The following is a 15549-nucleotide window of genomic DNA, read 5'->3' as shown; positions in this document are numbered from 1 at the left end:
TATGTGGAAATCCAGTCAGGGGTATTACATGGGCAGGTGCTGGGGCTGCTGCCCTCCTGAATCACGGGGCAATGCTACAGCACTTTCCCCTATTGCCTGCACAGCATGGGCTGAGCTAGTGCCACGGCTCCTGGGAGGGATTTAATGCACATGTGCTGCAGGGTCAGTTGGTGCTCACAGAGACCCTGGTGTGCAGGAAAATGGCAGATTTCCCGTGCCAGCCCAGCCCATCTGTGCAGCACATGTGCAGGGATCTGAGTCCCCCAGAAGTCTCTGGTTCACTGTGCCTGTGCCGTGCCCCACACATGGAAATCACACAGCCCAGGAAATCCCAAATGAAAATGTGTCACCGCTGGTCATTTGGACCCTATGGATCTTCACGGGCCTCAAAATCTGTAGATGGAGCAGCACAGATGCTATAGGAATAAAGGGATTAGTTAAATCCCTATTCCTAAAACAAGGATATTTGGATACCTGTGCATTACTGCATCTCCACCTCCCCTAGGATTTAATCTCTTTTTCCTGCAGCAGCACTTGCTGGCTGCTGGGCTGCTCTAGGTTCCCTCTGGAGAGTAGAGACCATTGCCCAAGACATCTGGGGTGTTCCAGGAACAACTCCACCTCTAAAGGAAGGACTTGAAGAATTGCCAGGAACTTCATCTTGCAAAAGTCCCAACCAAAGGAAAAAGGAAGAAAATTAAGAAAAAAAAACAGACGTGGAAAAGAAAGTTTGAGCTAGATGTGTATGTTTTATCAAAGATTTTAATGTTATCAGAACTAACTGATTTATCTTGCTATTATAGAGGCAGAAGAGAAACACTAAGCAAGCCAGGGCTTTTCTGCTCTGTTTTTGGTCTGCACTCTGCTGCCTGAGTGATGCCTGTGCCCTATAACAGTTTCTCAGGATCTTTTTATCAAGAGGCCAAGTAGCTTCCTAGAGACAAGGGAGATGGGGCATATGGATGTCCTGTTTCTACTGCTCCAGGAGGTTATAATGAGACTTTGTTTTGCTTTTCAGCCCCTGCTCAAAGATCACTGTAGAGTGTGTGTGTCTTCAACAGGGCCATAGGCCCTATGGAAATGACAAGGAAAACCTGAGAGCTTCTTCCTTTAAGCTTGGTCTCTCCTTGGTCTGCGAGGGGAGAGTGCCAAGCTGAGCCTCAAGAGCTGATTCAGTAAAGTCCAGAATAGTTCACTTTCAGCCACAGTGTAAAGCATCTGAGCTTAGAAAACAAGTTGGGCTAATTTTCAAATCCAATTAAAACATATTGATCTTCAAATTCAATACAGATTGTGTTCATAATTTCAGTTTAGAGTTCACTAGTTCACTCTTATAAACTTCATGCATTACATTTTATGCAGCAGCCCCTGTACAGAGAATTTAAAACCTGGGACCTGGGGGTTTTGACTCTTTTGGCATATTTCTACACACTTAATTTTATACAATAGCAATGCCTCCTCAGCAATATTTGCAAAATTTTCTTTTTTCCAGGTGAGCAGTGTGAGTTGTGGGGAGCTCACACCTCTCCCTATGGCTGCACTAGGGCTGGCCTGGCTGATATTTTTTCCCTGTTCAGTTGGGGAGGACCTGTCCCCAGCCATCACATTTCCACCAGTCTTCTAGGCTTGACCCTCAAAAGAGATGTAAAAGAAAGGCTTTTTCATCTTTTACAGAGCCTGGGAGCTCAGCTCACAGCAGTGCTGGGCAGCAGAATCGGGGATGCATCAGTGCTACAGGAGTTTACAGCATGTTATTGTTTTTCCATTTCTAATTGTATCTCTTCCCTCTCTGTCTGCAGGGATTTATTATTGCTGCCTTTGCCAGCATCCTCTTGTGCTCCACAGGGTCCAGCTGCCCTTTTGTCCCAGTCTATAATTGACCATGGTCATTAATTTAAAGTCAGAATGATCGTTTCCGAGCTATATTTAGCCTGAAGCTTGGTGCTCTTGTTTCAGACCTGATTAGAGGCTCATGTGCCGGAAAGCTGCTGCTTGTCCCTGCCATGACAAATAGTCTGATGGTCTCTCCTCACAAACCTTCCCCTTCCCTACCCTCAGTCATGGGGCTCTCCTTGGGGTCGCTGGACCCAGCACCTCTCACCCCTGTGTGGAGTTGGGACAGCTGTGACATTGCTGCTCTGTTCCTGGATTCCTTGTGCATCAAAAGCAGCCCAGGAAAATACAGCATCGTTTCCTTTCTCAGCACATTCTTGAGCTCAAGCAGATGTCTCCTGTCATGTGTGTGCATTATCACTTCCAAAATGCATCAGCCACACAGTGCACGTTGCACTCCTGCACAGACAACGTGCCTGTCCAGTTGGAGTGTGCCTTTATGTATTTCCATATCTGTGCCCTTAAACACAGGAATGTAAGAACTGCTTGGGCTTCCTCTGTTTGGACTTCCTTGTGGAAGCTGCAGTTTCCAAGGTGCTGTTTGGATTGCTGGGCTAGGGAACCAGGGAGAGACCCCTGCCGCTACCAGCTCCTCCTGTGGTGGTTGCATATGGGGCCCAGGATTAGGAATTGCTTTAGTTTTGGGACTGGCAGTGTGAGCAGGTGGATCTGTGTAGCCTCAAGTCTGACTCAAACAGGAGCTGTCTGGAAGAGGTGTTTTCTTAGGACAGAAGCCATCAGGAGAATGATACTCATATATCACTGACTTTAACCTTGTCCATGGAAGTGCTGTGGTTAGGCACAGGAATGGAATAAACCAAAAGTGCACCCAGGTCAGAATCCCATCAGTTTGCTAATAGCCAATGCCATAGAAAGACTCAAAAAAAGGAAAGCACTTAGCAGTATTAGTCCAGCTTTTCGTCCCTTCCTCAGGAGCTTCCTGAGCAGGAGGTAGCATTTTTGCATCTAATAGCTTTGCAGGGTTTTATTTCCATTTTCTTCCATTTTCCAATCCTTGCTTGAATCCAGGCAAAGTGTTTCTCAGATTAAATACATATTGGGGGCTAAGAAGTATCTCCTTTTAAGATGGACATTTAAAACATATTCTTTAATTCCTATTGAGATTTTTTAAAGTCACAAAACTTTATACATACATCAAGATCTTGTTCCTGAAATGTTGTTGTGTTCTGAAAGCCCTCCCTACCTTCTCTAAAATGATTCCCAGAGCTCTGCTGCCTGTTGGGTTTCACTTCGTTGTTCTCAGCTGTGCTTGCTACAAGCATTTGGATTGAATAGAATTTATTCCTCCTATTTAAGGACACAAAGGCTTCATTAGAAAGTATTTGTGGGTACAGTGGCCACCTTTGGTATCTTGTGATGCAGGATGAGTATTGGTTGTCTTAGGATTTCCCCTGTGGCAACACTGAGCTTATCTGGTTTCTTCCTCTGTTTCCCCTAGGTTCATGAAAGTGGCCGGCGGCACGGTGGATGCTGTTACCTGGCAACAGTAGGTATTCACCATTCCTTCTGTTTTCCAGCTCTCAGTTCAGTGATCATACATGCTGGGAACAGAGCTGATGTGCTCTCTGGGTGTCAAAGGGGAAGATGTGCTACAGCCACCTCCTCTGTCCTGCTGATTTTAAACAGGTGAAGGAAGCTCTGCCCTTCTTTGTCGAGCCTCTTAAACAATTACAGGAGTGGATGTAATAAGCTTTACCTCTGTAGCTGAGACACAGGATAAAAAAAAAAAAAAACACTGCCTGCATGCCTGGCAAGCCAGATTGCTGAAAACAGAGACCTGAACTGGACTGCTGAGTCTCCAGAGGCAGCTGGGAGGACAGGCAGCTCCAGGGGTGGCCTGGGTAGGGATAACAAGGAGGAAAAAGCCACCTGTGACAGATGTAAGGGACTATCTGAAAGCCCTTTTCCTTTCACCCCAATCACTGTCTCCTCATGCCCACTGGCCTGAATCTAAACTGGTTCATCCAGACAAGGGAGAGGCTTCTCAGTCCAATGGTAAACACATAATGCCCCAGTCCCCACTCTGCTTTGTAAGGCTGTCCACAGACACACCACTGTGTCCTACATGCAGGTGGAGCCCAGAGCAGATATCAGTTAAAATGGGATGAACATCCAAGATCCTGGCCCAGCTGAGGCTGAGAGAGATGCCATTACCTGTTTTGCCTCCTGGTCCTACAAATGCTTCATTTCAGATGACCAAAGGAAGCTCTGAGCTGTAGCACTGAGTGTAACAAGCACCATGTGGAGGGGGAGGTTTTCTTATTTGAGGGAAAATCCAAAAACATTTTTTCTTCCTCTTATTTCCACCTGCCCCAGTTTGCATGCTGTGGCCAGAGTAGGCTCTGCAGCAGGCTATGGTTCTGCAGTGGGAGTGCAAAAGCCAGTGCAAAGGTGACGTACTGCACAAGCACAGCAGTGACCATCAAAACTGATAGCAAGAGGGTTTGTGGGGCAGGCAGGACTCTCTCCTGCCACAGAAAGGACACATTTCAGAGATAAGTATTCAATGAAGGGGAAAAAAACTATGGTGAGACCATTCTGCTCTCAGATAAAGCGGATTTGCTGTCATGCTGGGTTATACTTCCCGTGCAGGACACTGGCCTGATCATGGGAGCCAGGGTCTCAGGTCCAGGGTGTGGTGGAGTGTGCTGCCCACAGGTCTTGTTCCCAAGCTGATTCTTCACAATGACCCTTCATGAGGTGCTCGGGCTGCTTTGCTGAAGAGCAGTAATGGGGCTTGTAAATCCATCACTTGTAAAGGCCCTTTGGAGACCTGCTCTTAAGTAGAGCTCAGCGGGGTTTAACGTATGAGGTTTTCTTGCAAGTGCATCTGTGGTTTCTGTGTCAGTGGGTTAACCTTGGAGGCTTCTGCAGAAGCAACTGTTGGCATCTAAGAGGAGTTTATAGCACCAGACATGACCAGCAACCTGTAAGTCCCATTCCTGGAGCTTGGTTTGTCTCTGTGCTTGCCTGGGTGCTTAGCTCCTTGGGTTTCCCTGCCAGGCAGCAGCAGCTTGCTGCAGGGGGGGCAGTGGGGTAGCAGAGCAATTGGAGCAGGATTTGTGTTACTTACAGTCTCATGCTGTGCAATGATGATCTATGTCTCATCTGGGAATTTGCTTTTCATGATTACACGATGTGCTGATCGCATTTACTTAGTCCAGGAATTTGCTTTCTGCAACAAGGCTTGATGGCTGGGCCAAGCCCTTGGATGAGTTGAAGAACAATCTTCCAGGCTTCAGATGTGGAGTTTCATCTGGTGTGCAGGGAATCTGCCTGCATGGCTGCTTTGAAACCTTTTCTTACAGGATCAGTCTGAAGTGCTTGTCAGGTCTGGTGCTGAAGCAGCAGTTTGTGGCTGGGAGGGCTGGTGCAGCTCCCCACAAGGGTCAGCAGAGCTGAGCTGCTGCCTGCTGACCCACTTCCACTGCAGTGTTCCTGCTTTGCTCCCAGCCAAGGTTTGTAGCTCTGGAGATAGCACTCGTATGTGATTGTGAGGACTGGCAATGGCCACAGCTCTGAGCTGGGCTTCTGTACTGTTTATGAATAAATGTCAAAACAGTGTCTCATCCCTCTGCTCCAAACAGCAAAACAAAACAAAACAAGTTCCTTTGTATCCAAGAAGAAAATTATTAGCAGGAAACTAAACTGCTGTCTAATTTCAAGTATGAGCATTTCAGTTCCAAACCCTAACGTTCTCCTGGGATATTGGTTATAAATTTGTCAAATCTGTTATTGCTTTGAAAAGTCTGTGCTCAATCCAGAAAGGGAATTGAGAAGGGAATATGTTGCAAGGAGCCCTATTCTCTGTGTGAAAACAGAATATGTCTGAAATATAATTGATAGAAAAGTGACACTGGGTAGAAATAAGCAGCTCACCAGTGAGCCTCACTCACTCGAGTATGGTTTCACTTACATACAGAACATAACTCAGCATGTGTGTCTCCCTCTTCAGAAGTAAAGTGTTGCTGGAGAGGGATGTGTGAATGGCTTCAAAGTGTTCAGGGAATCTCCTCCAAAGGAGGGTGTCACAGTGGCTCCGAGCTTTGGCATTTCTGTGGTGATTTAGATTGCTATGTTTGTTATGAGTAAACACAGACCCCATCAGCCTTTGGATGTGCGTTTCCACTGCTTGGAATCCTCCCCACAGCCATCTCTTTGCTCTGTGCTGGTGTCCTCACACATGGGGAAGATTCATTGCCTGCTTAAACCTGCAACTGTGCCCAGTGCCACCCCCGGGCACACTCAGTCTGCACAACTGGTTTTTCATTCAAAGTCTTCCACACAGCTCCAAGTTTGCCATGTTTAATGGGTAATTCATCATGCAATGCTGCCTCTGAAACACAAATCCTTATTACTTATGGGGAAAGTAAATGTCTGCATCTTCAAAACCAATGGATGTGTGTCTTTGTGGCTTCTTGGAGAATGCCACTTTCTCTTCCCAGATAGAAAATCACTTGTCCTGTGTGGTAAATAAGAGGTGCCAGGCACACAGACATGTGTGAGATGCAGCTTAAAATGCTTTTGCCTGGCTTGGTTTGGGTGACATCTCTTCTGGCCTAGTCATGTTGCATAGGGATAGATGCTCAGGGGCAGTAGCACAGGACACATTTCCCAAAGGTGCCAGGAGAGAGTTGCCCAGCATGGGTACACCCACCAGTGTATATACCAAAGATGTATATGTGGGCTCACATCAGCCTGCTGCGAGTGCTCAGAGTGCAGTATCTTCACAGGCTGTGCCTGGAGGAAGGGGCTGCAGGAAGGAGTCTCTGACCCATTTGCACCTGTAAATAAACCTGGTCAGGTTTATTTGCCCACTGGCTTGCAATCATCTTCACTGTCTGATGGAGGGAACAGTTCCTGGCAGCACCATGGGCTTGGCCACCAGCACATTTCCAGGCAATGCCAGGGCAAGGCTGGGGAGATGGCACAGGCCAGGGATGGCTCCCGGTGGTGGGACAGGCAACTCTATCTACTCTGGGGGTAGAGAAAGGCATGGGTGTGAGTTGTGCCTTTAGGGCCAAAGAACAGCCCCCAGTCACTCTTCATCAATGCATCTATTAGTTGACTGGAGGTGGGCAGCACCTCTCATCTGTGCCTGCAGGTGTTTGGAAGGAGCAGGTCACATCCTGCCTCTCTTCTCCATGGAGCAGTGTGGCTGCCCCATGTCCTGCAATGCAGACACCCTCTCCTTGGGAAGATGCTCATGGAGCAGGGCCACCTGCCAGCAGAGGTGTCTGAGTTTCACAGCTGCAGTGGCAGCAGGGTGTCATGCTGACTGTGAGGATCTGCCCTGTTCAGCATCCCTGGCAGGCGAGTGCCCTAATTCCAAGCAGACTCTCCCTGTAGCAGCAGGCAACAAAGTAGATCCGGAAATTCCTGAGCTTTGGGAAGTGGGCTTTAATGTAATTAATTGCAACAGAAGAAGAGGTCAGATAATAGGGGCAAAGGTTTCTCTTTAAAATGAAGGAGGATGTAAATGAAACCAGATGCCCAGGAGTCAGTGCACTGCCTTCATTAAACATGGTACAATGCTTATGGTCACGTGCAGTGAATCATGAATCTTGCCCGAAAACCATTTTAAATGCAACACAAGACCTGGAGGTAGAGGACAGAGACATATAGCCAGCACCCAAACTGCCCAAGTGCTCTGGTGCCTGGCACTGTCCTTCTCTGGAAGCCAGTGGGGAGCTGTGTACAGTGCCCTTGAGCTGTGTCCTTGCAGCCTGCTCAAGAACAAGGGCATTTCTGACTGGAAGCTGTGTTCAGCCCTTCCTTACTACTGTTCTCAGCTCATCTTTGTCCCATGCTACAGTTCCACCTAAGGATGGAGGCCAGGAATTGGGGTGGTTCATTTCCTAACACTGGCATAAATTCTTGCCCAGCCCTTGGCTGAGTCCTTCCCCTGCACCATGCTCTGATTTGGTCACCTCCAGAGCAGCCCAGTCACACCTCCCTTTGCAAAGTGTGCTGATCTCATCTGGGTTTCTATAGCATAGTCAAATGATGTTTTTAGAAATGGGGTAATGTAAGTAGAGGGGGAGAATTTGTCTCAGCTTTGTATAATAGGCATCCAAAGTATAATAGGGCACCCAGAAGTAGATGTGTGTGGCCTTTCCTTCAAGAAGTATGTCTCATCTGGGATTTAGTTGCTAGATCCCTCTTTTTCTTGGCTGGCTCTTCTCATGCTCTTACAGGCTGCCTGTTCATAGAGATAGTGGTGTCAAACTGGGGGACACAAAGGCCCAGCTCTGTATATAATTGGCCATATCTACTCTCTCCTGATGTCTTCTAGGCTTCAGGGGCCAACTCTGTTGCTGCACCATACCCAGAGCCCACTGAAAGAACTGTCAGCCTGTGTTGCAGACACACAACTTGTCCAATAGCTGCATGTGCTCTGCCTCTGCAGAGTAATGGCTGACAGAAACCCCTGCCTATGCTGGGGAGAGTCTGTCCATTCATCTCCTTGCAGATTTAGGAGAGGAGGATGTGAGTGCCATGGACCCCAGGGCTGGCTCAGCTCGGCTGCCTGGGGAGGTATTTGTCAGTGCTGGATATCTCTGCAGCTGCTGCTGGCTTTTTTGGAGGTTGAAGAGTTGTGACTGTTTTAGGTTGTTGTTTTGTTGTTTTGTTTTTTTTTTTTTAAGTCAAGTGCACTGAGTCATTGTAAACATCAGCAAAGCTGCAGCCTTTACTCCAAGGAATAATCCACGCCTAATGAGCTCTTCTGCTGCTTTAAAGGCTTGATAGTTGTTTGCATTTTGTGGATTTCTATACTGCCTATACTGACAGCCAAAGTTGCCAAAAGGAAGTGCCTTTAACTCAATGAGATAAAGCCTACAGCTGGAAACCCATTCCTGAGTAGCCAGGTATCAGCACAGACCTCAGTTCCTCTGTTCCTCACAAGCCTTGTGCAACTGCTGCCATTTTCCCTTTTTCCTAGACTGAGGAGGATGAAACTACCTTTTTGCGACTGGGACTTCCTAGGCAGATTTGCAGGAGATCCTTGCCCATTTTACCAAAGTTTGTAATTGTCTTCATGCTCATTTTGCACACCCAAAGCTGAAGTGTTCCCTTCTTCATGCAGCCAGGAAATATGCTACCAGGAATTCTTCATATTGGAGCAGGAATACTGACACTTTATTTCTGCCCTTCATGCCTCTACCAGGCTCTGCTTCTTTGAGCTGTTATGAAGGTGTCAAAAAAAAAAAAAAAAAAAAAAAAAAAGGTGACCATGGCACATATTCCATGGTATTTGTATTCCCTGTAGGGTCTGGGCTGTGCTGAGCACAACAGCACCTCCCCAGGCTGCCCCCATGTGATTTGGGGGGTGGGGGGGTGCAGAGCCTCTTCTGGGTCTGCTGCTGCTCTGCTCTCCTTGGCAGTGGAGCTGTGTGTCAGAGCACACCTTGTGCTTGAAAGAGGTGATGAGGAAGTGCAAGCTTGTCTTTGCTCTCCAAGGGTTTTATCCCGGGCTCTGGGACCATATTGGCCAAGGAGCTAAACCCTGCAGAAGGCCTGATGCATTGGAGGGGACATATGCAGACTGAGGTCTATCTAGCTCCATCTTTTCCCTGTGAATGCAACCTTTTTTTATGTCTTTCAGCCAGTTTTCAGCCCAGGTGACAGGGGTTTTAGTCCACAGCAGTCTGAAAAAGTTGTTTCTGTTCAGTTTTCAAGTGTGGTGCTAAAATCCAAACATCTGCCATCCCCAGAGAACTCTGCTTTGTATTTATGTCTTAAAAAGTAATCTGTGTGAACCCCACCACTGCTTGCTGCTCACAGATCTGCTCTCCTCCCAGCAGCCAGTGGTTCAATAGTCTGTCAGTGATTGGAATGATTTTGAACACCTCCTCAGTTCTCCCTGGAGATTATCTCTGCCCTTAGCACCTTCCAGTCACCATGGATATACAGAAATACCTCTTGCCTCCTTACCCAGTCACACAATGGGGTGTGCCTGGCATGTTCCCCTGCTTTGCTGGGGAGAGAGCTGGGACTGCATGCCTGGGGGAAGGCTGACAGAGGAGGTTCCTCTCACTGAATGCATCTGAAAGTTGAGCCTGTAACAGAATTCTGCTCTGGGACACTTAGGGGCTTGGAGCAGTGAGACACAAAAATCCTTTCCAAGCACTTGTACATGTTGCACATGTGCCAGGTGCTCTGTCTGAGGCTGAGTTAGCCCACAGCATCCTTTGGGGATGCTCCTGCATTCCAGCACCCAAGTGAAACAGCCACTACAACTGCTACAGCTGCTCACTGGTGCAGATGAGATGCATGTCATGGAGAAAGCAGTCCTGGAAAGGTGAATCCACCCTTCCTCAGAGCCCAGGTCTTTAGCCTGTTATGCATCCCAGCACCCGTGGCTGCACCGGGGTCTGCAGGGAGGGAGAGGGCTCTGTGTAACTCTGGTGAAATCTGAGTGGATGTAGATCCAGTAAGGGATGGGGGACAATGACTAAGCCTTACCAGCCCCAGCGAGAGCTGCTGCTGTTCCTGGGAACCTCCATCCCCCCAAACATGGTTCTGACATACTCTGGGGCTTGCTGTGGTGAGTGGCTGATGCACAATGCAGATCTGGGAGAAGTTTCATAAAGTTTCTCTTGAAAAACTTATTTATCAGAAAAGGGGCCAGCCCAGTGGTATGCCAGTGCATGCTGCAGCAGGCATCCTGTTGCCTGCAAGACTGGCAGGATTCTCTGGAAGAAGGGCTGCCATTTTTCTTTGCATGGAAGAGAGGTGACAGCCCAAGACTCTTCCTCAGGAGGAGCAGGTTGAGATGGCTTCTAGACACAGGATATGTGCAGACAGGACAGAATGCTTCACCTTATGTCCTAGAGCCAGGAGACAGCAGTGAGACACTGCAGAGCCTTCCTCTCACACTTAGAGACAGATGAGTCACACTCTTATGGGCAGCACTGTAGCTGTACTTCGTAAAATCAAGCACACGGAGAGCAGGAATCAGCCTCCTGTACAGGAAGCACTCCCTGGCATTCATAGGCCAACATCCCCAGCATTCATAGGCGAGAAGGTATTTCTGTGAGAGCAGGATTTCCTCTGCTGGTAACAACCACGATATCTCTTGGCAGGGGGATTCAGCTGTGGATTTTTCTGGAAGAGCAAGCAAGGAACGTAATAGGTTGTGCAAGAGTGCTGCAAAGCTTTTGCAGATGGCATTTTGCTCCCAGCCTTTAGAATACTGCCCCAGAGTTTTACCAGCAAAAGAAACTGAAAAACTTCCCATGGTTCCTGAAGTGCAGGATGCTCAGTGTTCAAGGTGTGTCCACCTTACATCCTGTTTTGGAGACTGAAGCATCTGCCAAACAGGCATGGCCAGAGGGCCAGGATAGGACAGGGTGCAAGCAGGGACTCCCCCAGAGCAAAGGAAGCTTCTTGGTGTAAGACAGAAGCAGAACAGAAGGATGTGGTTCAGGGGCAGAGATACTTCCAGATGTCTGACGTTGTCTTCTTATTTTCCTTCCAGTTACTACATTGATGGTCGAGTGGCCAAAGTGACAGACTTCCTGAAAACACGCCTGTTAGACACACTGTCAGACCAGATCAGGAAAATCCAGAAGGTGAGGGAGTGCAAAGGGTCTGCAGGGGCAAGGGAACACCATGCCTGCAGTGCCTGGCTCATGGCCAGGGCTCAGCATCGACACACTCCCAGGGGAGCTGGTGTGGGGTAGGGAGGGAGACTGACTGCTCCCAGTGCTTCCAGTGAAAATGCAGCCAGTCCTCATTCAGGGCTTGGAGTGAAATACCAGGCAGCACAAAGCCTGGCCCCAGGGTGGGATGTGCTGTGGGCTTTGAGGGAAGTGGCCACAGGCTGCAGCAGAGCATGGGCTGTGCAGGTGTGCTGGGACACAGGCTGGATGCACAGGGCAGGAGCAAACACCATGCAAATCCCTGCTAAGGCAGCTGACTGGCTTGAGGCTCCCATCTGTTCTTGAAGGGAGCAGCATGTAATGAGAGTGAAACTAAACTTCCTCCCCAGAACATGGAGAGGAGCAAGCAGCCAGTGGTTCCAAACCTTCCTGAGCACAGCTGGTGACATGTCTGCTCAGGAGAGGGCTCCTACTGCCACATCTTGCCCCACATACTCACAGTGCCTTGAAATGTTGCTTGCAAAGTAGTGACAGTTGCATTCACAGAGTGATTCTCACTGGTGGAGAATTGTGACCACTATGAACTAGTGTCCTTTTTCCCTGATGATCATGTTTTGACTGTGTCAAAAAACCCAGCTGTTGGTGTTTTGTGGTGTCAGAGTCCATGGCTCTGTCAGTGGTGTGAGTGTGGTGTCAGTCCAGGCTCTGCCTGGCTCATGAGTGCTCCTTTCCTCTCTGCCTGGGGGACCCAGCTCACATCTCTAACAATGGGATACCTGACAGGGGCTTTGCAGGGTCCTCCTGCTTTGGCTGATAGAGGGGCCAGGGCTGAGACTGACACACTCAGCTGTCAGTCCTGGAAGAAGTAAGGAACACCTAGTGAGTGAAAAAGTCCTTAGGGACTAGAGGAGATGTCCATCCATCTGTCTTGTCTAGGTTTTCAAATCTTACCACTCACCACAATGTCTCCCTTGTAATTCCTGCAGGGAGAAATTATAGAATGAGTAAACAACTCAAAGAGGCCCTGGGAAAGGGATGAGAGGGTCAGTTCAGCAAAGCTGGAGGAGAGAAGCTGCTTGCTGAGCCCTCTGGCACAAGCTGGGAGTCATCCATGTATGTGGTTTATACTCATGCTGTGGGGGAAGCATGGCACAGTGGCCAGTGGAATCACTGTGGGGCAAGCAACAGACACCAGCTGACCCAGTCCCCATGGGTATAATGCCCTGGCAAAAGTGGTGACGTGTCCCACCACTGCTGTGGGTTGGAACCTGCTGGGTGTGGTGTGGAGCTCCATCCATTGCCAGACCAGAAGCAGCAAGGAGGTGCCCTTGGTGCAGTTCAGGGGAACTCTCACACCCATGGGCCAGAATTTGGTCTGCACAGAGCAGGGCTGGGGAAGGCTCTCCTGGGAATGCCAGTGTGGCTGAGCAAAAGCACAGCACTGGGTGCTAATAGCCTCCAGCTTGGCTCTGAGTCTGTGCATCCTGCCGGGGCTGATTAGAGCAGCTGGACTTGTCCACTTCCCTGTTTTATTGCTTCCTCTCCGACTGGGGAAGGTGGCGGGCTTAGATAATTACAGGCAGGATGCCAGCACCTCTGGGGCTTCAGTCAGGGTTGTCGACTTTCACAGGCTGTGAGTGGGAGGCAGCCCAGAGTTGGCGTATTTAACATCTTTGAGGGATCCCAGTCCATCCAGCACATTCCAGCGCTCCTCACTAATGGGGCAGGATCCATCAGGCTGTGCAGAGTGTTCCTGGGGCTGCTGGATTTGCAGACATCTGGTCTTGGGAGCTTGTCACCCAGCCGGGAGAAGTGGGATTACAGGAGAGGGGACAGGGTGTGGTGCCAAAGGTTGCTCAGGCTGGGAGAGGGCAGCTCTGACCATCTGAGCCCTCCTGTCCCATCCAGCATCTCACAGGTGTCTGCACTGCCAGTCTGCACTGATAAGGGGGGGACAGCATGCTCAGAGCTGCATGTCCCACCTGCGCCAAGGACCCCTCAGAGGTCAAAGCAGCCCCTGCTCAGCTGTGGGACTGGCTGTCTGTAACTGGAGGAATCCCACTGCTTTCTCCTTGAGTGCCCACCCACTTTTAATCCATGTGGCTCCAGTATGTGGCCCAGTGCTCCCACACTGCAGAGCCATTGGAGCTTGGGAGCTCCCCATGGCTGGCAGCTACCTTGGGGACATGGAGAGCCAAGGTGACATGAGAGGGCAGTCTGAGGGACAGAGTGCATGGGGACACCACAGTGGAAAAGCAGGATCTGGGACTGAGAACATGACAGTACATTTGGGGGAAGCTCCAGAAAATGTGAGTGGATGTGTAGCAGTAGCAGGAGAGTGAGGAATAGTCTCCACCATCCAGCCAAGGTAAAGACACAGAGTGGCATGCCATGGCCAGGCAGGCACTGACATCCAGCAGCACCATCACCGAAGGTCTCCATGAGTCTTCCCATGAAATAGGAGATGTATGCCTTGGCTTTAAATCACAGGTTCACCAGAGTAATTTTGGTTGCTTTTGTCTCTCACACAGGTAGTGAACACGTACACACCAGGGAAGAAGATCTGGCTGGAAGGTGTTGGCATGACCTCAGCGGGAGGCATGAACAACCTCTCTGATTCCTATGCAGCTGGGTTCCTGTGAGTGACACTGGCTTGCCAGCACCAGGGCACTGGCACCCCCATGGGCTCTGCAGGCTGAGGCGCTGCAAGGGCACTGCAGCTGGAAAAGGGCAAGCTCCATGCCCAGACACCCCCTCAATACCCCCTGGTAGCCTAAGTGTTGTTAATTTCTCCATTTCATACCTATAACTCCTCCTCAGCTCTGCTTTCCATTTCTTTCTCCTTTGAAGCTACAACCATTCCTGGCTCCTGGGGCTTGTACACTGGCACAGCCCTGTGGCCTGGACATCCTGCCGCAAAGCCCCAGTTCAGACCTTCAGAGCTGGCTGTGATCACGAAAGATGGAGGAAGATTATCTAGGCTTTGCAGGGAAGCACAGGGACATGTCCGAGCTATCAGGGCTGTGGCAGGTTGTGAGAGTTGAAGATCTTGCCCGGGGAGTGTGAGAAGACAGGCAAAGGTCTGGTCCACCCTCCTCACACAGAGGGTGCAGAGTGCTGGTAGGCTGGGGGAGCACCCCAGGCTCTGGGCAGAGGGCTGAGATATTGGGGTGCACATAGGGGCTCAGGCACGGGTTTTGGATGGGGAAGTTGGGCACAGCTGGGGCAGGGGAAGAGACATACAGACTTGCTGGGGCAGAGATAGTGGGAGCCAGTTAATGCCCAGCTCATAAAACCGTCTGGAGGCTTCAGCTCACGCGCTGGAGCAGGGATCAGGTCAGATGCATGAGAGCAGCTGTGCCACTGAATCAGGCAGTCCCCCCATAGTGTTCCCGCCATGGTGCCCCCCGTGGTGCCCTGGCTCTGTTCCCTCTGTTCCCAGGTGGCTGAACACACTGGGCTTGCTGGCCAGCCAGGGCATCGACGTGGTGGTGCGGCATTCCTTCCTTGACCACGGCCACAACCACTTGGTGGACCAGAACTTCAACCCCTTGCCGGTAGGTCTTCCCAGGGTTATCATGCTGGTGCTGGCTTCTCCTTGCACACTTGGGGGGATTTTCTCCTTGTGGCCTCTCTGAACTCTGGTGGAAAATGAATTTTCCAGATCTGTTCCTTACAGTGTTAATAGAAGATGTTAGTTCATGTCAAATGCAACATGTTGGAGTCAGATGGGAGAGCAATACCTCTGTAGCTGAAATTTCATCTAATGCCCCAGGGCTGGTAGCACAGGAGGGAGGCTGGTACCACTGAGGGGTACCAGGGCACGCTGGTGAGTTGGAGGGATGGATGGGTGGGCAGCTGGATCACTCGTTTTGAGCTGGCCCAAGGGAAGCCAGGCTGGACCTTCAGCACCTGACTTCAGATTTCTAGAAACCAAGGTGAAAGCTTCACAGTGATCAGTGGATTTTATCAGTGCCCCACAACATCCCTCACTCTTCAGAAACACCTGGGCAGAGGGGAACTCCCAGAA

At 49.8% G+C, this 15549-nt stretch overlaps 1 protein-coding gene across 1 annotated transcript in view; it reads left to right on the top strand.

The window, feature by feature from the left end:
* The window catches only part of HPSE2 (heparanase 2 (inactive)), a 106733-nt gene that overhangs the window by 79408 nt on the left and 11776 nt on the right, over positions 1-15549 (top strand). The window contains exons 6-9 of the mRNA XM_062496986.1: positions 3353-3400; positions 11396-11489; positions 14051-14157; positions 14962-15076. Coding sequence (XP_062352970.1) covers positions 3353-3400; positions 11396-11489; positions 14051-14157; positions 14962-15076 — 364 coding nt within the window. The remainder of the gene's footprint in view (positions 1-3352; positions 3401-11395; positions 11490-14050; positions 14158-14961; positions 15077-15549) is intronic.

The sequence above is a fragment of the Cinclus cinclus genome, chromosome 7 (genome assembly GCF_963662255.1).
Source record: "Cinclus cinclus chromosome 7, bCinCin1.1, whole genome shotgun sequence".
NCBI lineage: Eukaryota > Metazoa > Chordata > Aves > Passeriformes > Cinclidae > Cinclus > Cinclus cinclus.
Note: the sequence above shows the minus strand (reverse complement) of the source record. Positions and strands in the feature narration are given on the sequence as shown.